Genomic DNA, 24,704 nt, shown 5'->3' on the forward strand with positions numbered 1-24,704 from the left:
AGATGAGAGCTTTGCTCCAGGCAGCCGTGGGCAAAACCCAAGCAGAACATCCCAACCTGGCACAACATCTGTGTCAAAGTAGCTGGTCTGTGCTTGTGAGCTAAAGAGCTTGCACCCCAATTCCATCTTACAATACACTGCAGAAGCCTTATAAAACAGAAGAAAGTGTCTTCAATTGAGTCAAAGAGCTGTTGCAGCTACTTCCAGTAGAGGTGGGAGTTTACCTCCCAGCCTTGCTAGAGGCACTACTGCCACTTGAGCTAGTTTTGTTGTTTTATTTTTTAAAAGCAGGGGGATGTTGTGCTATGAGCAGCCTCCTCAACACTGTAGGCCCAAGCTTGGGTGACTAGCCCTTGCCCCACGGTCCACATCCAATTTGGTGTGCTATCTTGGCCAGTGTTAGCATGTGTGTTTACCCAGACTAGGAGGTACACTCCAGCTGCACTGTAGACATACCTTAGATCCCTACTACTTCAAACCAGCCTGGCTCATTGCACTCCACATGGGTGCAACAATGGGCCAGTTGGTGGCTACTGATGCCTCCTGCCATGAGGCCAGCGCTGACTGCTACTAAAGGCCAAGTGTGCAAGAGGCTGACAGGTCACAGCTTATATTGTCCATATCTGTTGTAGAGCAGCAGAGGGAAAGTCTGTTCACTAGTGTTATAGCCACCAGCAATTGCTTGTATAAATAGTTCGAGAAGCCAGCGACACTGTTATCCAGACTCAGCTGGTATAGGGGATGTGTGCTGTATTCCTGGGTTTGATGGAAGAAGGGGAAAGGAGCACCTACCTTTAAAGCTTCCCTGCCAGAGAAGGTGAGGGGATTAATCTTCAAATCATAACTTTTGTAGGAAGAGGGGGGAAGGGAAGGGGTGGTTTTTTCTTTTTTCTTTTTTTTAAACCACTGGCTGGCGCACAGCAGGTACTGTTCCTAGAGCAGGAAATCAGCCTGTAGTGATTCTGTTCACAATACAGCTCAAGCACAAGCTCTAGCAAGCAGGTGAATGCAACAAGACTTCAGTTTGTTTTCATCCTCATCCATTTGGCTTAAAAACCTGGTTCATAGTCCTCTCTTTTTCATTATAAAATGTACCAAGTAATTAACATACCTGGCTCACAGTAGCACTAAATTATTAGTCCTTTGCTACTAAAGGGAGGGAGGAAAGCTTTTTTCTTTTTAAAATGAACAGCTACTTCGGAGCAGGATATGTCAAGCTTTCCACCATCTAGCTTTGTATTTGGTATTGTTGCTCTGCGTAATCAGTAGCACTGGTGCAGCTATGAGAGGGCTGTATAACCCCACACAGCTCCCTCCTCTAGTCACCAAGTAGCTCTTGGTAATTAGGATTCTACAGCTGCTGCAAACCTTCCCCTCACATGAGGTGAAGCAGCTCACAGAAGCGTTCTTTCTAACCTAAGGAAAGAACAGAGCCTGTACCTACATACTAATCCCTTCTGCATTGTTTAGCTGCTGATCTTAAAATAAGGAAGAGGCCAGGAGGATAACTTAATTGTATTACATGATTATTGAACTTTGGCCAGGGCTCTGAGGGAAAGAAATTACATGTCTCACAAAGGCCCAATTTAAGGGAAATGTCCTAGTAGGAATATCTTTCAGAGAACAGAGATTAGTTAATTACACTCTCCCCTGCTTGATTCCATACTGGCTTCTACTAAACTGATTTTTCCAGGTGTTCTCTCCCACTACTTTCCTGAAGAGAGAGCTTAAGATTTTCACCCTAATAATTACTAATTTATGGGTTTGTGCCTTTTAAACAAGGATGGACTTAGATTGACTGTCAGGAATAGCTCCTGAACTTTCCCATGCTCACTTCCTCTAAAAATCCTGCCAGTTTAAGAAACTCTTCCATTCAAGTCCATGTTTTAGTTCTAACAGGAACTACAAGACAGATGAGCAGCAGGTGTAAAACAGCATAGCCCTATTGAAATTCAAGGGAGTGATGCCAATTCACTGCAGTTCAGGATCTGGGCCCATGTTTGTAACCAGATTAGGCAACAGTGAGTTGTAACTAAGTTCCCTGCCATAGCAATATTTTAAGCATAGACCGACCTAGGCCAGAGCCAGATTATATATAACCAGCTCCGGGTTAGAGCTGCTATCATGCCTAGACAACTATCTATTGCTGACAAACAAATCTTTTCTTCCAGGAAGATGGAAACAAAATAATTTCAAAAGGGGACTAGCAAAGCTTGACTCACTTTCTGTACTGAAGCCCCCATTCAGCAGAGTGCTTCAATATACTTAAAGTTAAGCATGTCCATAAATATTTTACACAGTTCTAGCAGTGCTCATCACTGCAGGATGTGGCTTTACATTAAATGAGGTTTTAGAACTATAGTCTCTGTCCACTTACTGCTGTTGAGGGGCTCACCATTCCTCTGGTCCAGCTACATGATGCTAAATTGCTTTTCCAGCTAAGCAATTGCAAATAGGAAGGGAGGTGGGATGCAGAATACTCTATTAAAGTGTGGTCAATGTTTTAAAGAAGCATGAGAACCTCTTTAAAGCCACACATTTTCTCCAGTCAGAGGCTGAAAGTCTTATCAGAACTAGACACGATCACTTGCTTACTCCATTAGTCAGCAAGAGGGAGATAACTCTCTTCCCTCCCGCTGCCCAAGGTATATTGACAAGCTGTTAGAACACCTGTCCTGTGCCTACTGGGTGGTACTTCATTAGCCAAAGCTGTTCCTGGTGTACTTTGAGAACTAGACAATTGTATCTAATGACAAATGCAGATTAGTATCTAAGACAATGGGATCCTATGTAAGAGCCTTACCTAGCCAAAGGGTGGGAGTGGAACAGAAAAGTGACTTCCCTCATGGTTACATAAGTCAGAGAGAGAACTAGGAATGGAACTTTGGTCTCCAGTCCACTACGTTACCCATTAGACAATGCTGCTTCTGAATAGGTAGTGTGTCTCTCTAATTTGACTGTGTGTAGACAATGCCTTCGTCTACACTAGTAGGATTTATGTAACTACACAGGTACAGTTAAAGCAGTGCAACCACCCTAGTGTGGATACACTTATGGCAGTAGAAAAGTGCTTATAAGACTACAGCTTATTTTCCTGTAGGGGAATAAACTATACCATTAACAACTACATTCACAGTAAAAAGCAAGGATAAATGGACACAAGTCAGATATCAGGAATGGCAATATACAAAAACCTGTAGAACACTTCAACCTCCCTGGCCACACAATAGCAGATGTAAAGGTAGCCATCTTACAGCAAAAAAACTTCAGGACCAGACTCCAAAGAGAAACTGCTGAGCTCCAGTTCATTTGCAAATTTGACACCATCAGATCAGGATTAAACAGACTCTGAATGGCTAGTCAACTACAGAAGCAGTTTCTCCTCCCTTGGTGTTCACACCTCAACTGCTAGCAGAGCACCTCACCCTCCCTGATTGAACTAACCTCGTTATCTCCATACTGATTCTTGCCTGCATATTTATACCTGCCTCTGGAAATTTCCATTACATGTGTCTGACGAAGTGGGCATTCACCCACGAAAGCTTATGCTCCAATACATCTGTTAGTCTTAAAGGTGCCACAGGACCCTCTGTCGCTTTTTACAGATCCAGACTAACACGGCTACCCCTCTGATACATCACCTACTGTGAATGTATCACTAATGACTGATTTTTAAAAAAAAATTATATCCCTCACTAACATAGTTCTGTTAGTTAAGTCTAGGTGTAGACCAGGCTTGTATTGTTAGCAGTATAATCCCTCTAATGTATAATAGTCTCACCTGTAGTTAAACGGGTATGAAGGGCTTGTGAGAAAAGCTTTAGAACATGTAGAATTAGAAACATCAATGAGGAACATGCTGCTCCCCAGCCTAAGTTGACATATTATTTTCAAACTTTAGAAGTTATTACAAACTTAGCTCTAACCTCAGAAGTTCCACATTACAGAACCAAATGGCAACAACACAAACTAAAATGTTGCCCTTGAGGTTGCAGACTTCAAGGAGGGAGTATGTACATTTACTCCTTGGCTCCAGTCCTTTCATATGACCTGAATTAGAGACACCAGAGGCCCCATGGGTAAACACTCAGGCACGGGGCTTTAATCACATGCAGATGTCTGAATGTTAAATATGTCACATTGAAACAGCATAATTAGAGTAAAAAAAGTACTTCAATCAATATTAATGCCTACATTTTCATTTCACATTCACATAGGTTCATCCAGAGGATAATTCTGTAGGCCAGATGCTGACAGCCCATCAGGCATTTGCTCCCTTCTCCCTCTCATTGTATTTTATGGGAATTAATCAGCACCTACTATAAACAAAGAGTAAGCACAAGACCAGATAGCACGTTCAACGCTGCTTAAAATGTGCCTCCATAGGCTTACTAAAAACTCAGATCAGGCCCCATTTTCAGCTCAGACTAGTGGGAAAGCTTGTCTAAACTCTACCACCTCGCCATAGTTGCGCTAAAGCTTAAACGGAAGATTGACTATGGCCAGCCAGCTGCTTTAACTCTATATTCCTCTGAACGAAAGATTGTGAGAAGACAGTTTATATTCCTAATAAGAATACCACCTTATAGGTCACCTCTGAGTTAATGAGCAAAGGAGAGAGTTGGACAGATTATCGGCTACTTGTAATGACTTCAAATCTCTCCCACTACTGGTGTATCTGAGCACCTCGCACATATAAATGAGTTTCTCCTTACACCATCCCCGGTGAGGTAGAGAAGTATCCTTGCTTTACAGGTGAGGAACAAGAGGCAAAGATCAAGAGCACACATGGAATCCATGGCAGAACTGGAGAACTGAATCCTACTGTCCTAATCCAATGTCAAGCACAAAACTATTCTTCCTCAAACCATACAGAGAAACCGCAGAGTTGGACTGAGGTCAGTATTAAAGTAAGAGGTGCTCTCTGGTATAATACTGCCACTGCAGGAAGAAAGGAAGGTGAAGGAGATAGGCTAGCTAATATAGCCCAGAGCAAGGGTGAGCAGTTGATAGGGCAGGGGATTGGTAGGTGTTACCCACCATCATGAGTCACCAATGAAAGCTGTTTGCCAGCTGAGGATAGGGAAAGTATATGTAGGTCAGGCAAGATTGTTCTCAGTTTCTGGGGTGAGACAGATGAAGTCTCCTAAGATTTCTCTCACTCCCTTGGCAGACAGTTGAACAAATTTCTAATGTGTTCATAATCAACCTAGTAAAGGGAAACATTGGCAGTTCCCTTACAGCATTAACTTAAGCTACTAGAAGTAAGTGTGTTAACATAAGGACAGCCATAATGGGTCAGACCAATGGTCCATCTAGCCCAGTATCCTATCTTCCAACAGTGGCCAATGCAAGATGCTTCAGAGGGAATGAAGAGAACAGGCAATCAAAGTGATCACTTCTTGTCCACTCCCAGCTCCTGTTGATAGCTATTGGGAGCTGAGTTATGAAGGGGAGTCATGCCACCATCTTCCTAGGAGTGGTGCTTTCTGGGGGAAGACTGAAATATGGGACAAATGTCACTTTTCTTTACAAAAAATTAAAGCCTTTTAGTTTCTTCCATGAGCAGCCCTCTGGATCAGATTTCCCAAATGACAGTTAGTCAAAGCCTGACCTGAGCATGAGGGTGAGATGCACTTTCCTATTCCTACCAAACAGCCTGCTATCTGACATCCTGGCCTTTCACGTCCCTCCTTCAACCCAGTAGCAAGTAAATACTGTGAGAAACCAGTGATGAGACATGTTGGTGGGCTCAGTCATTTTATGGTGTAGTGTGTGGCTCTCTATCCACTATGCACCCTTGCTGGTTCTCTCAGCAGACAGGCCATGGACTGAAGGGACATGGAAGCGGACGGTCTTCTGGACGTGGTTCCTCCAAGAGAAAGGCCTTCCAACTGCCACTTGAAAGACATTCTTGGTGTGAATCAGTAGATTTCTGGCCACAGAGCTACGTGTCTTGCGCCTTCCACAAGCACTAAATTCACTTACATAAGTTAAAAAGGTGTCTAGGTGGAAATGAAGTGGCCGAACAGCTTTTCACTAGTACCGTTGCTTAGAATTGGCCACATTTAACATTGCCAAGTGTTGGTTAGGCCTCTCTTCTCCCCGAGTGCTTTAACAAACAGGTTTTACCTCAACTATGTTCAACATATGCAATGATGCCAGATATTCTAATTCTTCTCAGAATACATCTGTTCCACATTTGCTATATGCCTGAAGCTCCAATCCCAGAATGCAGCAGGGTGACAACATCCTCATGCCAACATCTTGAAAGTATGGCAAGCTAATGAAAAACAGCACCACATAAAACTGGCAAGATGCACCCAATCTGTGACTAGCAAAGTAAATCAAATAGTCTCCCTTCAACCAAATAAGTTTCAGCTGATCCTGGTGTGAGACAAGAAGAGCTCACTTGCTTTCTGTGGCCATACAGTATAGTGGTGGTTTGAATTACAAACGTGTGTGTGTAGATGGGACAGCTGCTCCCTACTCCCATAAAAGAATGCATCATGAGCGTAAATGCTAAGCAATGAGAAAGGAAGGAATAAGAAATAAAAAGGACACTGGATGCACGCTGCTTTCCCAGGATTTTTTTATTTTTATTTTGTGGGTTTTTTTGTTTTTAGTATGGAGGCTCAAGTATAAGGTGTAGATTCAATTTAAGCTTTACAAAAAACAAAATCAAAACAAAAACCCCTTTTGCATTCCATAAAAATTGACAGAAAGGTGCCTTGGAAAGAGGCTATAGAAGAGCAGAACTTTCAGCAGGTCACCAAATCAACGTTTCCTTGCAAGTCTGGTTTAATCAGTATAGTACAACACTGAGGAACACCCTCTCTTCCCTCCCTCCCACCAGCCGTCCCCCATGCCCAGTCCCCACACATACGTGGAATACGTTTTTCCAGTTTTTCCTCTTTCACACACCACAGTATTTAATAAATTTTGTTTTACATTTTTTACACCAATGTAACAAAAGGCGGGGGGAAGGGAGGAAAAGAAACAGAATGATTGGTGTTTATGCATATAAATGGGAGAAAAGGGGGGAAAGATGCATGACTTCTACAGAAATATATCCTAAGGTCTTGATAGTAAAATGTGGTGCAAAGTAAACTTCAGAGACTGAAAAAGTTTGTACAGCTTTATTCATGGGGAGATGTCGGCGTATGGATAGTACTGGATGCAAACTGTGATGTGACGTAACCAAAAAGGGGGGTCTGGGGAGAAAATGAATTTTCTAAGAAAGGAATCTAATGAGTGCATGGCATGTCTTGTTAGCATGAAGAGTATTTTAACTTTGCTGCTTTTTCTTCAAAGCCTCCACCAGGTCATTTTTAAGAGCATCTTGTTTTGATTTGTCTGCAAAAGTCTGCACAGACCTGTTGGGAGGAAGGAAACAAATTAAAGTGGGACATTTGAAAGCAGTGATTTTTAACAGGTATTCTTCTGGGATTTGAGGCAATAGCAGAACAATGACTCAGGCTTAGAGGAAACAACCTCTATTTGCCTGTTGCAAATACGGAGGACAGAAGGTAAAGTGAACACTTTTCCGCAAGTATAGCGAACTTCACTCTAACAGGGAGTCACCACAGATATACTTCCTCTGAAGTTCCACTACCTCCAATTCTTGGGGGGGAGAATCCCAATCCTTTACGTTAGAGCTTGGGAACATCTAGTTGTCCCTCAGACAGTATGTTAAAGTAGATCGATCTCAAAGTGATCATGACGTTAAGGTAGATAATCCAGCAGTTATTCTATGCCAACTCTGCAATGGACCTGTTTGCAGGACCTAACAAATAGTTCAGGTAATAAATATCTCAGTACGTGGCAGCCACGTCCCTACCAATGCATTTACTCATGGGAAGAGCAGAAGCTGCTTTACAGAAAGACCAAAAAGTTTCTCTCTTCTTAGGGCAGAGTTCAAATGAGAGTTGTGTTAACACTGGCTTGCGAAAGCTGCTTTATGGAATAAAATTACCAAGATAATGAATCTCTCATGTATGTCCATGTGCTTCGAGACACAAAGCTTTAGGTTCACCTAGGCATTCAGGCAGCTATTGTTTTAAGTTTAAACAGATAAAAATGTACATTAGAAAGCTAGATTTTTAAGAAGCTAGTCTTTGTATTTGTATTTTCCTATGAGCTATCATGTAGCTGTTGGAAGGAAAGTACTCTTTCATTATCGAATGGAGGCCCACTAGCTACAAACCCCCATCATGGGTTTCTAGCAGAACACATCATATAAAAAAAATTCCAACAATGGGGCTTATGTTGTCACTGGTGCCCTAAGCAGGAATGTTTAATGGCATCTCTGCTGCTGCTCTGGGGATTGGGGGGGGGGAAGAGTATTTTCCTTCTTAAGGAGTTAGCAGCTGCAACAAAGCAGACCACTAGAGCGGTTGTCAACATGGGATTGCAAACTGCAAGAGGATGGTGAGCAGATCTCAAGGGCTCGCTGTATGGGAGAGGTTGAGAGCCACTGGTATTAGAGCAGTTTAACTTTTAAAAATCTTTATTTTTGAGCTGAAGCTATAGATCTGTAACAGATGAGATATTTCCAATATCTGCTAGCACTTCATGAGAAAGTCATATGATGAGACAATTTTGCTTTACACACACTATTCCTTTATCCCACTTCTTTACTAGGGGTACAGTATGTCCAGAGATTTCTGTTCAGGCCCTTATTTGCATCTGCAGTTTATTCTTTATCTACAGTCATCGTCAACTGTAACCAAAGCAGCTGAAGTAGAATAGATGTGATAAGGGTATTACAGGCAAAATATACCCCGGGCTTTCTTAGTAAATGGTTATAGAAAAAAGCCACACATTTAAAGAATCATCTTGATTTTGCTTATTAATACTTTCATGGACACGGCTAAAGAATCTTTCAGCTGTTACAGCAAGGTACAATAAAGATCCCTAGTTAAAAAGGGATCTTATAACTGATCAGATAACAGAACAAGGACATTGGCCTTTTAAAGAGATGCTAACACCTCAGGGAAGCCATTAGCATCTAATTTAGTAGACTCCTCTCCATATATTCTATATTTTACATTCTCTCCTGTGGTCAGGGCTACGTTATTCCTGGGTGCTCGTTTCTGAAAAGCAAGTCCATTTTTTGTATCAGAGTTATTTTTCTAATGTTATTAGAAAGTATTTCCATCCTCTCGTCTCTGGAGAATTCAGTTGCTTTAATATAAATATATAGATTTTATATTTGCATTTGTCACAGGTTAAAGTAATGGTTCTGGGCCATCATCAACAAACAGTGCTCATTTTCCCCTCCGTCAGCTTAACATGTTTAAGAAGGCATCTGTAACTCATTAGGAATTGGAGTGGAAGGTTAAACTGGCCCAAGGTTAGTCACTGCCATGCATCCTAAGCAATCAAAACTCCAAGAGCAACCTACAGTATATGAGCAAACCCCTTTATAACAGGCTGTGCATGGACCAGGGAAATGGAGACTAGAAACATTTCAGTAGGGTGAGTGAAGCTGAATTTTCAAGCTCCAAGAAAGACTCAGATATACAAGGCAAAAAGAGGATTTGGAGGGAAGGGGGAATCAGCATGGTTGCTATTGGCCTTGGAAGTACCAAGACCAAAGGGCCCTTGATATTTCATCATTTACAATCGAAAGGACAGCTATTTACTTCCAAAACCTTCCTTCTATTCAGAGGGAAAGGAGTACTATAAAATTACAGGGAATGAACATTTTATAAGATCTGTACAGCTGCTGTTAAAAAAAAAAAAAAAAAATGATGGTGCAATTGTAATGGAGCCAAACGGTTTTGGATAAAAACAATGAATACAAGCTAACACCACTTTGGGTATGTGGCCATCTACTGTATAATTGCCCCCCAAGACAGAGTGCAGAACAAAACGGGCAAATCCCCCCACGTTTCAGTGCACAGAACTCCACACAGTGGAAATAAAGATCAAGGCATTCATTGGTTCTATGAAGAAATAGCCCTAGGGTGAAACAAATTAAAAAGTTGGTGGTCAGTCTGCAGGAGTTACGGGTTAGTTCTGGTTTCAGTTGTCATGCATAGGTAAGACAGCTTGTTCTCGGCAGGGTGAGTCCTAGTTTAGTGCTGATTGTCACACCTCACAGGCAGGGGTACCTGGATTGGTTTAGTTATCAGGCTGGATGTAGATCTGACGCTGGGTCAACACTTGAGAAAGCTCCCTCTGCAACTGCTTATACTTTTGGTTGTCGGGGATAGCATCAATAGATCTACAGAGAGTAGTTCAGAAATGAGTGAAGTAGAGTAGGGAAAAGAACAGTCAGAAGAACCCAGTAACAGACAGCTGGCATCCTGGAAGCCACTAGGAACGAGTTCAGGAAGAACAAGTGTAAATACACGAGTCAGAGGAAACAGGAAAGGTGAGAAGGAAAAGCCAGACCCAGATACTCTGGGTGATAATGGTTCTAAACAGATTACCTCATTGACACACACAATAGTAGCTCTTTTAGACTGTGGTACTGGAGAATATACTGCATAGATTCAACTACAGGTATTTTCAACAAGGTTCACACAGGAAAAAATAATCAGTTACATATTTCCATGTGATGTTAATGGCAGCTGCCTCACCAATTCCCCACACACCACAATGAAAATGAGGGACAATTTTCAACCAGCACTTCATTAAATAGGTCTGTCAAGTACCAGGTCCCACTCCAGCCAAACTGCCATTAGGAAGGCAGCAGAAGTGTTTTATCAGCACCATAATTCTACCATTGCAGGGCAGACCTGCTGATGCTTTCATACATCAGTATGCACGGGAACTGCAGAATTTGCATATTTACAGGGTAGAAGAGTTTAATTAGCATTAAACACCCTCTCAGTTCTGCACTTTCCCCCAAGAGTTAAAAAACACCCACCCAGAGCTTGCTATGCCAAGTTTCTGATTGGACATAATCAAGGTTCAAAGCCTCACACAACTTCCCTGCAGAAATACACAGCAGACTCGGCTCATTCACTTGGTCTGCTCTAGTAAGCTACATTCCAGCCTGAGGGAGCGGGGAAGAAAAGTGGCAGCACATTTTTAAAAAACTACAAGCTCTGTTTTCATAGAATCGCCAGTTCCTTATGATTGTTTGGCATTTGAGAATTATTTGTAAGAATAAGTTTAGGTCTATGAGTCAAAATTTAGTTACCCAGCCCTTACAACCTTCTGCCATCTGAATAATTAAGCTGCCCATTAAAAAATAATTTCATCAAGCTACAGTACCTAATTGTGCTATGCTCTTCTTGAGCTGGGAACAGGGGGTTAAAGTGCTGCAAATTCCTGTAGTCAAAAGGTGTAAGAGAAATATTCTCTAAATACACCACTACTAGTGAATGTTTCCAAAACACAATGAGGTGACTAATTGGAGATATGGAAAGGGGAAGTTCTAGCAAAGGAATGCCAGTCACTGTTTGACTGTGGGACAATACTGCAGGTGCTGCTGGGGGAGGGAGAGGGCTAAGTGAGCTCTAAGTGCCAGCTGTGGATGTTCCATTACCTCAGCCCATTAACGATGTCCTTTGTTTTTCCAAAATAAATCTCATTCAGCGTACTTCTGATTTTGTTTTCCATGTCCTAGAAGAAAGGGAGAAGCCAGCCTATTAATCACTGCAGTTGTTTCTATGGTTATTAGAAGTTACTACACTCTCTTATGAGTATCCCTTCATCAGCCCAGTTGACTGTATTGAGATGCAATGCTTTCCACAGCATGATTTGACCCACTGTATCCTGTTATTTAAGTTTTCATGTCATCCTGTGTGCCCCACTTCTCCTAACAGCTGGAGGTTCAGCTCACATTAGTGTCTGAGGATTCACTTTGCTCCTGGTTACTGTGGAAGGCTATATACACAAAATACCTGTCCAGGACCACAAGAGGGCAGTTTTTGTTCAGGGATCCAACTCCTTGCTTGTATCCCACTGCAAACAGGGCAGCCCATTCACCCCCTCTTGTTAGTTCCGATCCTTAACAGAACAAACTCCCAGGTTCTGAGTCAGCCATTTAAGGAACCCAAGAGGTCAAGGGTTCTATAGAACAAAGTTGAATTCTCTGAGTTGGTGGCTAATGGTACAACTGCAATATGTTTGGAAGTGATACTTTCTCCCCCAGCAAAACTTCAGTCTGGCCTGAATCACTGGCCACTCCTCCTCTGACAAAAGGCCCAAAATCAAGTGTGTTTTATCTTTGATGCTTTGAGTGTCTGGTGGGCTTTAGCAACAGTATTATGCGCACACACTCATTTAACTAAGGATTTTCTCCCCTCCTTCCAAAGAAAGGGACTATGAAGTCTGAAATCAACGAGGATAAGAGCTTCTTTCTAGAATATGGTGTGGTAAAACAGCAGCCAACTGTTGCTCCACACCCCTTTTCCAGCAACTAATGCAATCTTATCCTTGACTCTTAGTACATTGAGGAATAGATTGACAATTGCAATGAAGTCAAGTGCTGTGAAAAACAACTGCAGCGCACTAAATGAGCACTTCCTATGCGTCGACATGTCAGCTGAAAGGGCAGCTCGGTATACTATGGCATGGCTTTAAGTAATTCTGTCAAAAACAATGACTCTGTAAGTGACTCCAGGTGGGAAAGTGTTTACTAATACTAAGGACACGGCCATTTCATTTCCAGGAAGGTTATTGTTTTGAGTGGGAGAGAGAGGTAAGGAAGGAGTGACTAGAATTGTGCAGGAAGGACTTTTCACAGCTAAGAACTATTGTGAAGCACACAAAGGGTCTTAACTCATTAGACAACAAAGATGGCTGGGAAATTTAGCCTTGGTACAACGTAAGTTACTAGAGCTGCGATGGTCCCAGTGTACTTACCTCTACCAAGCGTCCAATATTGGCTATGTGTGGAGAGGAATCACTCACAGTTTCATCTTTCTCCATCTGGAGAGAAAAGAAACAGAACCAGTTGTAATGGAGAAACAAGGTGGGAAGGGATACACGATAGTTCCACATACTAACTGCAGGGATGGGAGAATGTGGTTAAATGCCAGAGTTGTAGAGTAAATGCAGCCTTTTTCAGAATAAGGTCAGGTATAAAATGCATATGGTTTGTTAGCCAAATGGGAAACCCCAGAAGTACAAATCTCATTAGTGACCAGTACACCAGCCAACTCAAGCAACCATCTCACATGAAGAACAAGTCGTCCCCAGGCTGGAGACAGAGTCATGTTGGTGCTTCCTTCTCAGTAATCCCATTTCCCCCACAGTACCACGAGAGACCCTTTCCGTTTGCACCAGCACTCACCTATCATCTCTAAAGGGGATAAGTGTATACTGCAGAGTTAGCCATGATGTGGCTGCAGTAGATACACAATCCATGCAATTATCCTTTGATGGGGACAGAAAGAAGGGGAACACAGAAGCTGTCTGGATTCATAGCCAATGGAGCTACTGATGAGGAGCACATTGCATGGAGCTGCCAGTCTAACATCTGGGGTCTGTCCCTGGAAAAAAAGCTGTTTTTTATTCTTCACCTCAGCCCTATTTCTAACCACATATGGGAGCAAATTCAGTATTTTCAGATCTTCCCAGTTATCTGCACTTTGGGAATTATTTATCTTCCAACAGAAGTGGGAGGAATATGGTGGATGTCCCAAGCTGCTATGGTTTGAGAAGGAAAGACCACAGCAGTCTGCTAACATTAGTGATAATTTAGGTTCCTGCCAGCCTTCAGCTGCTACCAAACTGCAGGCGCACAGAAATAGGAAGTTCCACCCAAACTCATCTCTTATTAGAAAGAGCAAAGGTGTTTTAGACACGAAGTACTTGGCACGGAGGGTTCTACTTTGCAAGGCACATATAGTTAACACTTTGACCATTTAACATGAAGTTTCTGCAACCAGACAAAGTTTAGCCCCACTACTGATTAGATTGTTTTAATGAGTAAAATCCCCAGTTATGCACTGTAGAACACCTGCTTAGGGAAGTCTGAACAGGGGACAACAATGAGCCAACTGAGACTTTGAACCCCTTTCCCCACTGAGAGTAAGTTAGAGCTGACACTAGAATGCCATGTTCCCTTTACAAGCTCTGCCTCTACTTAGAGCAGCCTAAGGCAGCATTCCTCTGGAGACCACAGCAAGCCCCATGTAATCTGTAAACCTGTGGTGCTAGTGAAGAGATTGGCTCCTCTGCTGCCTTAGGTGAAAATTCTTCTGGCTACATGCAGATATGCTACCAACCAGTGAATATCAATCCTAAGCCAGGCAACTGATACAGATGTGCTGAGAAGGCATAAAAACAAAGAAGGGAGAAAGATGTTGTAGACAGGGGATTCGTCACAGAGTTTCAGTAACCCACTGAATTCTCATATCCATCTGTTCCTGTCCCTTCCTCGAGGTCTAGTCTGGAAATCTAGAGCAGCTACAGGTTTCTCCTTTTAAGTGAAGTGTATAACAAGCCTGGAGGCGCATTTAATTAAGTTTGAGCCCTGAAGGCAAAAAATAACCTGGGAGGTGAGGGGGGAGAGAGGGGGAAGAAGAAAGTTTAATTTTCCCCTTAGATTACACAGTCAGATTGTTTACATACCAGAGAGACATGTTGCCTAGAAAAAGGATCTGACCGCGGAGAGGATGAACATAAATCTGAACTATACAAGCACACATTATGGTGAGGTTGGGGGGGCATCAGTAAATTGACCAAATCTGGGACACTGGGGGCATTGGCAATGGTTGATTTACTTCCACAGGCTCCCCCACTGAATCTCCTCCACACCTGGACAGGCCCCGCTCACTGGCAAAACACAATCTGAAAATAGAATTATTTTTGTAAAACGTATTTTATTACGTCTCCATAAAATCTGCTGCCAGAAGGAAAACATTTTTATGTGCTGTAGAAGCCCAGATGTTATGAGAGGCTGTTTTAAGGGAGTTCGGAGTCAGTCCGCAGCCATGTTATACAAACAGCAGCTTTTTTTTTTCTTTTAAAGGCTCCTTCAGTGGGCTGTTAATGTAAGATTTCAAGCAGAAAGCCTACAGCTGCTATAAAAGGGGGTTAATTTACTTTGGAGGGGAAATTCCATTCTGTAAGTTGATGTTAACAAGCAGCTCATCTTCCCACTGTCACTCCCCATCTGCCAATGAGCTCAGTCAAAAAAAGTTAACACTCCAGAATGAGCCAAGTCCCATCTACATGTCTCAGTCACTCCTCTCCCATCTGAGATGCACACTAGCTGGCTTCCTTGCCTCATTTCCCGAGCTATCTGCTGCAAGTCCAACTCTGAGGGAAGTTCACTCTTCTGGGTATATTAAGCTCTGGATAGCTAGTTGGAGATTTGGGACGTCTCACATGTAGAATACAGCAGCTGTCTGCTGCTGTCTGGGCTTTTTGCAAGGTTAAATTGCAGGAAAAGATGATAAGATGAAAGACAAATGTAAGTTGGATAAGTATTTTGGTCCATCATGAGCGTCCCTGAGAATAGTAGAAAAGATTTGAAGAAAATTCATCCATGTCACTCTGAAGAACCCCAATCAATGTATACAGCTGTTGTGGAATAGAGCAATGCAAACTTCTCTAAGGGAATTAAAAATGACCAGTTTTGCCCAAAGGTTCACAAGCCTGGGCCAGCAGGCAGAGAATGAGATTGAGGTGGGAAAAATGTCAAAATGTTTGGACACCAAGTGAGGCAAAACTTGGCAGTTTCCACTAAGTTTCATTCTAAATTCAAAGCAGATGCCCCAAAGTAAAATTGAGGGTGTAAACTCCACATATCCCAATACTGCCAGTTTTGCAGAACTCCACTGAAGATTTCTGTTTGTGCATGGCCTTCAAATGTACCTATTCAAGCAGTGCAGCCTAAATATGCCCTTCCTCTTTCCTAGAATTGTATATTCAAAGCTTTAAACTACCCACCTTGTGATGGTAAACCAGTTCTGCACCCTGCTGGTCTATGCATGCTCTTCCCTCCCTCCCGCTCCCATTGTAAAACCAGCTATTATGTGACTGGACAACTGGAAAGTCTGACAAGTTCACATGAAGAAGCAGAAGGAATTCCTTGTGCAATTACCATTCTATTGTACCCAAAAATGTTACGCATGTAGCAAACAGGGCAACCCCAGAGCAGGGAAAATTAGTTCAAACTAGTATTTTTACTTGAGTCGGATCTGAACTTGAACCATACATTTTGTCCTACATACTGAACCTGAACTGGAACGGGGTGGGGGAAAGTGGGTTACCTGTTAGAATAAAGGTTCAGCATTTTTTAAGCTGAACATTTTTTTTTTTTTAAATAAAACACACACACACACCCCTGTGATCTTATTTTCATTACAAAACAACATGCATGAGATTGCTACCAGCAAGGCCTGCCCCTGTACAAGGAGAAAAAACGGTTATTCACCTTCTCGTAACTGTCGTTCTTCAAGACGTGTTGTTCATGTCCATTCCAATCAGGTGTGTGCACGCGCATATGCAGGGTAGCCAGAAGATTTTTCCCTAGCAGCATCCGTCAGGTCGGTCCGGACGCCCCCTGGAGTCGCGGCTTCATGGCGCTCAATATAGAGCCCTGTTGACCCGCCACCCCTTCAGTTCCTTCTTGCTGGCTACTCCGACCGAGGGGTAGGAGGGTGGGTATTGGAATGGACATGAACAATACATCTCGAAGAACAACAGTTACGAGAAGGCGAGGAACAAGCACTTAAAGAAGAAAAAATGGTTAATGTCGATTCCAATCAGGTGACTCACAAGCCCAAGTTCAGGAGGTGGGGTCGGAGTCTTCCACTGATTGGAGCTCTGCTTGTCCGAAGGCTGCATCGTCTCTGGCCTGCTGGGTAATCGCATAGTGCGTGGCAAAAGTATGGATGAAGGACCACATCACCGCCCTGCAGATTTCCTGAGTGGGAACGTGAGCCAGGAACACCGTTGATGAAGCCTGCGCCCTGGTGGAGTGCGTTGTGATTGGAGGTGCAGGAACACCTGCCAGGTTGTAGCACTCATGAATACAGGATGTGATCCGTGATGAGATGCGTTGTGACTACACAGGCTGACCTTTCATTCTGTCCACCACTGACATGAATAACTGGACCGATTTTCTGGACGGTTTCGTTCTCTCGATGTAAAAGGCCAGCACCCGGTGGACATCCAGAGAGTGGAGCCTCTGCTCCCTGCTGCTGGAATGTGGCTTAGGGTAGAACACCAGGAGAAAGATGTCCTGGTTGATGTGGAACTGCGACACAACCTTCGGAAGAAAAGCTGGGTGAGGTCTGAGCTGAACCTTGTCCTTATAGAACACAGTATAAGGGGGCTCTGATGTTAGGCCCCTGAGCTCAGACCCCCTCCTGGCCGAGGTTATCGCTACCAGAAACACCACCTGGTAAGAGAGGTAGAGTAGGGAGCATGTCGCTAATGGTTCAAAGGGGGGTTCCATGAGCCTAGAGAGGACCAGGTTGAGGTCCCAAGCAGGGACAGGCTGATGGATGTTAGGGTATAGCCTGTCGAGCCCGTTTAAGAACCGGTTGACCATAGGGTTATCAAACACAGAGTGGCCCTCTGTGCCCGGGTGGAAGGCCGAGATTGCGGCTAAGTGCACCCTCATTGATGACAACTAAAGCCCCTGCTGCTTCAGATGGAGGAGGTAATTCAGAATAAGTGGCACTGAGGCTAGAGTCGGGGACAAATGGCGCTGCGCCGACCAGACTGAAAATCTCTTCCCCTTGGCAAGGTATGTGGCTCTCGTAGAGGGTTTTCTGCTGCCAAGGAGGACCTGTCTAACCTGGTCTGAACAGGAAAGCTCCATCAGGTTCAACCATGGAGCTTCCATGCCGTGAGGTGAAGTGACTCAAGGTTTGGATGTTCAAGACGACTGTGATCTTGTGTCAGAAGGTCCAGGAAGAGCGGCAGGGTAATTGGGGGTTCCATGTCTAGGAGAGATGTGTACTCGTGCTGACGGGGCCAGGCTGGTGCTATCAATATGACCTGAGCTCGCTCTCTCCGGATCTTGACGAGTACCTTGTGAACGAGCTGTATGGATGGAAAGGCGTATAGGAGACAACCTCCCCATGGGAAGAGGAACACGTCTGCGCTGGAGCCCGAGCTGTGATTTTGGAAGGATCAGAACTGCTGGCACTTCCTGTTGTGTCGTGTGGCGAATAGGTCTATCTGGGGAAAGCCCCACCTCTGGAAGATTGAAATCGTGACGTCGGGCGAAGGGACCACTCGTGGCTGTGAAACAACCTGCTGAGGTGGTCTGCCAGCTCATTCTGTAACCCGGGAAGGTACAACGCTTGCAGGTGTATTGAATGTTCTACACAGAAGTCCCACAGCATGAGGGCTTCCTGGCACAGGGGAGAGGAGTGTACACCCCGCCATTTGTTGATATAGAACATTGCTGTTGTATTGTCCGTCATGACCTGAAATCGCTGTCGGCGCCGAGATCAAAAGAGTCGCTGGTGCCGGCAATGGTGCCGCAGCCGATGGCGTTGGCGTGTGGGCAGGCACCGAGGTGAGCTGCGCGGTTGACGGTGGGACTAATGTGGCCAAGGTCACTGAAGACTCTGCGAAGCAGTGCCCTTGGATCCCTCCCTGGCTCTCGTAAAAGGCCCAGAGGGTCCAGAATGGCCACTGTGATGGATTCTGCCCGAGGCGGCCGCGCCTGGAGCTCTCGCCTTGACCTCGATCGTTGGCTCCTACTCCAAGAGCCGTAGGAGTCAGACTCTGACTCCGAGGTCTCTGAGACTGAAGACCACGGAGGAGCCGAGCTTTGGTGCATCAAGCGTCGAGAGTTTGGGGAACGACTAAGCTCTCTGTCTGAGTGGGCCGGTGCCGAAGGACGTGGAGAGGGGGAATGCCTGGACATCATTGCCAGTTTACCGCCTGACTGCACCTGGGGGTGGGGTGGGACCGCCAGCGCCGGAGGTTCCTCCTTACTAGGGGGCGCCGTAAAGTGCAGCAGATTCCGAGCAACTTCAAAAAGCTTCCAGCATCGAAGGAAGCAGCAGCTGCTGGCCAGTAGGGACCAGTGAACATGGGGGGGGGCCCCGGACTCAGTTGCTTCGCCTGGGCAGGAATCAACGTGACCCTAACGGGGGATCTCGAGCTGTGGTCCGCCTGGGGTCTCACTTCCTTAGATTTAGCTGGGGGTGACCGACTGTTTGGCTTCTTTTTCTTCTGAGGCTCTCCGCCGGTGCCGAACGTCCCAGGACGAGTCCTTTCTTGGCACCGAACTTGATGATAGCGCTGGGGCGCTCCGCGTCGATGAGGAAGTGCTAGGAGCCGGGTCCCCTGAGCCTGGGTCTGAATGGGGGCATAGAGCTGCCTCCATGAGGATCACTTTAAGCCGCTGCTCCCTCTCTTTAAGAGTTCTAGGGTGAACTCGCAGCAGATCTTACAGTGATACTTTTGGTGACCCTTCCCTAGGCATCAAACACGAGGAGTGTGGATCGCTCTTTGGCATGCGCTTCATGCAGACCACACAGTTTTTAATCCCTGGGGACTGCAGCATACCACAGCTCCAGGGAGTCGGAAGGAGGGTAGAAACCTCCTAACCACTATTAAATACTAAGATAAACTAACCATATACAAACAACTGGAGTTCAATACGCTTGCTAAAGTAAGGGCTACGGGAAGTTCCAGCCACCGTCACTGCGTAAGAAGGAACAGAGGGGGTGGCGGGTCAGCAGGGCTCTATATTGAGCGCCATGAAGGCACAACCCCAGGGAGCGCCTGGACCAACCCGATGGATGCTGCTATGGGAAAAAGCTTCCGGCTACTGTACACGTGCGCACACCTGATTGGAATAGACATGAACAAGCACTCAAAGATGAACAGAAGGAGGCCAGCCCATGAATAGGGAGAGGGGAAGCTTACGAGCTGCCTGCACACCACATGAGGCAGTCAGAGGTTGAAACATCACCTCTGGGTACATCCACACAGCAATGAAAAACCCACAGCAAGTCCCAGAGCCCAAGTCAGCTGGCTCGGACTGCAGGGCTAAAAATAGCCGTGTAGACATTTGGGTCCAGGCTGGAGCCTGGGCTCTGAAACCTGAGGAGATGGGAGGCTCCAGTGGAGCCTGCATGTCTACACGGCTATTTTTAGCCCCACGAGCCTGAGCCAGATGACCTGGGCTCTGAAACTTTGTGCTGTGGGTCTTCTATTGCTGGATAGAAGAACGCTCTGAGGCCCCCCCCCCCCCCCCGGGGAAAGAAGAGGTGGAATGCTCCCTGGTCCCCGAATACCTCTCCAAGCCCAAGGTAATGGCTCCCCAACCCTTCTGCCCCTTAGGACAGGCCTCCTCCCACCCATCCCCAGGCAGCTTCTCCCTCCAGATGCTCCACTTGAGACAGGGCCCATTCCCCAAACTCAAATTTATCCATTGGGGGAGGGATAGCTCAGTGGTTTAAGCATTGGCCTGCTAAACCCAGGGTTGTGAGTTCAATCCTTGAGGGGGCCACTTAGGGATCTGGGGCAAAATCAGTACTTGGTCCTGCTAGTGAAGGCAGGGGGCTGGACTCAATGACCTTTCAAGGTCCCTTCCAGTTCTAGGAGATAGGATAGCTCCATTAATTTAATTTAATTCACTGCAAACATCCAATATGAAAGAGCAAACACTGGAAGCGGTTTAGTTCGCTCAAATAAATACCTCAGAGAAAAATAATCGTGTTTATTTGACAACAGAAAAATACTAGGAAAACTCATGTAAAGTTAAAGATAAAAATAAACAAATGACCAAAAATCAAAATAGTTTCAACTTTAAGTTTCAACTCTCTCTTTTTTTAATTTACTTCCAAGAAGACTGAAATATGATTTGAACCAATTCAAACCGGTTACTGAATTGGTTTTTTGGATGGCTTGAATTGAAATTAAACCCAAATACATAGAATGCAACTGAACTCAACCCTGAACTGAACCAAAATAAATACCGGTTCGATTCCCTGCCCCAGAGACAGCACATTTAGGAAACCGGGCATCTGCTAAGGGGGAGCACAAGGTCTGTGACTACCACAAGTTTTAAGATCCCTCTGGTGGAAATACATTCCCCTACTTCTCACTTAGTTCTACAACATCTGGAAATCAGTGGGATAGGCCTTTACATGAAAGCTCTATTTGATTAAAATATATGGCTTGCCTAATTGCAAAGCCCAAGCTTGGGAGGATTTTCCTATTATGATAAATGGCAGAATGTCTGTACTGGTGTTTTATTGCACAGCGATATATCACAGGGCACTTATTCCTGAACACAGGGAAAGCTCAGCTTGCAACAGACCAGCCTTCATCCAGCAGTGCAAGTGTTCCACCTTCACTATTTACGTATTTCAAATCTGAAAATCAACACACACATCTGCAGCGCTTTAATCTGAAATCCCAGGCTACATTTCCCCCCCCCCCCCCCCCAGATTTATATTCTTCCCTTCCCACACCTCCAGATGTGGATAAACTATAGCTTGTGAGCCAGCTTCCTTCTCAGCAAACTAGCACTTCCTTGCAATGTTCAACCTCACTTAACAAAAAACACACAGGTTCTTTGTGCATAATAAGAGTCTCAGAAAGGCACCTGTTAGTCTTGCCTCTAAACTGGGAGCATCAAAGCTTTGCCCAACCAAAGGCTATTTTGACTATTTGCCAGGAGCCTGAAGGCTACACCTACTTTGAATAAACTGGAGCAGGATTGAGCAGGCTGCTCTTATCTTGAATAAAAGTGCAGACTGCTGAAATCACACCTCAGTTCCCCCCACCCCAAAAAAACATTGCCTGTCACACTACGCAAGTAAAAAAAGGCAAAGCCACCATGTCTGTCAGAAACTGATAACACACAGCATCTGCCCAGCATCAGACTTGAACATGTACTTGTATCCACTGGAGGACAACATTTAACCTAAATACAGCTGGTATTTTTTCTGTTCCCTGTAGGAGCGGCACCTTTATCTGTAAGTTAAAGATGGCCCCTTTCACTTTCAGCTGTGCACTACTTCCTTCTGTTTTTCCCAGTCAATGCAGACTGCATAGAAGTGACCGATTCACTCTGTCCCTTTCTCAGCCCTCATATTTACTGAAGGCTGCCAATGTCGGATGTGAAGCTGGAAGTTACTTCCTCCATCCTGGCCTGCACTGCCTCAATTTGGAGTTCTCTTGAACTGCGTCCAAGCTTGTCTTCAGAACATAAAGTGCCTGGGACTGCATCCTGGTTTAGGCAACTGCAAAAATAAAGTTTTCATGCTGACATTTCATGCCTTTTGTGGGAGAACTCTTTCAGTCCAACAGAAGTCTAGTTCTGCAACAAATCAGAGGGTGTCTATACTTCCCTTGCATAAACGGATACATATGTAGAAGGGCTGTTCTGCACAGATTTCTTTATGAAGCATCTGATAAGAAGTCACCTATACTTTTAATTCCCTTCTAACCTTCTACCTGAAAACTACAAATCAATGGATCATGGAACAGTATAGAACTATGCAGGAACTGTCTTCTTATTGCTATAGTAACTTTTGTGATTTCAATAATTTTTCCCATCTTGAATCAGGAAAAAAATAAAAATCTCAAAAAATATCACAAAACAGAAAAGCCTCAAAAAATTAAATTTAAATTTCAAAACAAAAGTTGTTTGAAACAAAATATTTCATTTTTTGGTTTGAGAAGCATCAAACCAACTTTAAAGAAACAAAGTTTTCCTCTCTCCAATCAGAAGCAAAGCAAAGTTTCCCCTGCAAATTTTATTTTTAAAAATTCATCTTATAAAACCATCTTATATAAAACCAGACAGTTTATAAATGCAAAAAAAGTACTGTTGTGGCATATGGAGAGGTGCAGAATCGCAACATGTATTTAGAGCTGTCAAGGATTCTTGTTTGAATGGATAAGAACAGGTATGCCACTCAGTGAGTGTCATGCAAATATATTTCACAGTGAAGTTACAGTGCCACTAAATTCACAATAGGTTACATATTTATCGCCAATATAATTTTGCCAGAGTATAACATCCAGATTATTCTAAACGTTGGATTAGGGCACTCAGGAAATTACTTGGGTAAAGTCACTCATAATAAAAGAATTTGGAAAATAAACAGTTATTCTCAAACTAGAATATACATTTCTCAGGAATAACCTAACTGTGACCCTTCAAATACATAAGCAGTTTGGACAGCAATAGGATTCTATAGCAGAAATGCCGAGAACCACTATTCTAAACAAACACAAAAGAGTCCAGATGAAGGCAACAACAACAAAAGGAAGAAGTCCAGAGCAGGACTTATATGGTTCTTGTGCTGGGCAACAGTACTCTGCCAATGGGGAATGACTGCAGAAGAGAGTACCATGTGAGAATCGAGAAAGGAAACTCCCTGACCCCACTGTCCAGGCATGTAACAGTAATGCTGAATTGGCCACATCAAGAGTAACCTCAGGCACAGTACAGACAACAGGAATGGGAATTAGTGAGGAGCAAATGTTTCCATTCCAAACTGCACATGGTTCCCATAGCACAGCACCATAACATTTCAATGCGAGACTTGCCCAGCTATTTGTAGCTGCCAGAGCGGGTAAATTTGGAGGGATTACATTAGCTGTTCCTTTGCACCCGCTTCTTCCTCCAAGTTAGTCATTGGTGGAAAGTACACAATTTGTGACAAGGAGACCAAACTGGTTTCAAACTATGACTCTCAGCAGAATTCCCTTTTGAGGCATCAAAAACTTCTCTGGCATCAAATCACAAGACAGAGTATTTTGGAGCTCGTGAACACTTAAAAGGTTGCAGTGAAACCAGGACAGATCTGCTATTCTTGTTTCAGGCCTCAAGGTGGTCAATACAGTAGGGTTACCATATGTCCGGTTTTTCCCGGACATGTCCGGCTTTTTGGTAATCAAACCCCCGTCCGGGGGGAATTGCCAAAAAGCCGAACATGTCCGGGAAAAATACCGGCCGGGCACTTCCCCTCCCGGGCTCCAGCTGCTCTGCTCCTCCCCTGACTCTTCGGCTCTGTTTAAGAGCCGAGCTGCCCGAGCGCTCCGGCTTCGGGCAGCCCCCATGCCTCCGGACCCCGAGCCGCCGGCCGGGCACTTCCCCTCCTGGGCTCCAGCTGCTCTGCTCCGGCGGCGCAGGGTCCGGAGGCATGGGGGCTGCCCGAAGCCGGTAGCACTCGGGCAGCTTGGCTCTTAAACAGAGCCGAAGAGTCAGGGGAGGAGCACAGCAGCCGGAGCCCGGGAGGGGAAGTGCCCGGCCGGGGGCGCAGGGTCCGGAGGCATGGGGGCTGCCAGAAGCCCGAGCGCTACCGGCTTCACAGTTTGCCGGGCAGCCTCCAGACCCTGCGCCCCCAGCTGGGCGCTTCCCCTCCCGGGCTCCAGCTGCGATGGGGAAGCGCCGGCCGGGGGCGCAGGGTCTGGAGGCTGCCCGGCAAACCGTTAAGCCGGTAGCGCTCGGGCAGCCCTTTTCACGTGGCTGGGAGGGAGGAGGGGGAGTTAGGGTGGGGACTTTGGGGAAGGGGCGGAGTTGGGGCGGGGGCAGGGGTGGGAAAGGGGCGGGACCAGGGCCCGTGGAGTGTCCTCTTTTTTTTTTTTTTTTTAAATATGGTAACCCTACAATACAGTACTAAAATTAAATGGAGAGTTAACCAAAACAATTAAATAGCCAAAGTTATTTCAAAGCTATACTGGTGACCCTAAAATACAGTGTCTTGAAAATGTCAATGGAAAGACCCAATTAAGGACCTGATTCAATTAAAAACATGATTTTACGTGTTGAACTTTATGGTAGACTGCAGGTAGAC

The 24,704-nt window shown here is 44.8% G+C and overlaps 1 protein-coding gene across 1 annotated transcript in view; it reads right to left on the minus strand.

The window, feature by feature from the left end:
• Positions 1-6,575: 6,575 nt before the first annotated feature.
• The window catches only part of CAPZB (capping actin protein of muscle Z-line subunit beta), a 111,471-nt gene continuing 93,342 nt past the window's right edge, over positions 6,576-24,704 (minus strand). The window contains exons 7-9 of the mRNA XM_065421169.1: positions 12,826-12,891; positions 11,504-11,580; positions 6,576-7,376 (exon numbers count right to left, since the gene is read on the minus strand). Coding sequence (XP_065277241.1) covers positions 7,289-7,376; positions 11,504-11,580; positions 12,826-12,891 — 231 coding nt within the window. The 3' untranslated portion in view covers positions 6,576-7,288. The remainder of the gene's footprint in view (positions 7,377-11,503; positions 11,581-12,825; positions 12,892-24,704) is intronic.

Source organism: Emys orbicularis, chromosome 22 (assembly GCF_028017835.1).
Source record: "Emys orbicularis isolate rEmyOrb1 chromosome 22, rEmyOrb1.hap1, whole genome shotgun sequence".
NCBI classification, from domain to species: Eukaryota; Metazoa; Chordata; order Testudines; family Emydidae; genus Emys; species Emys orbicularis.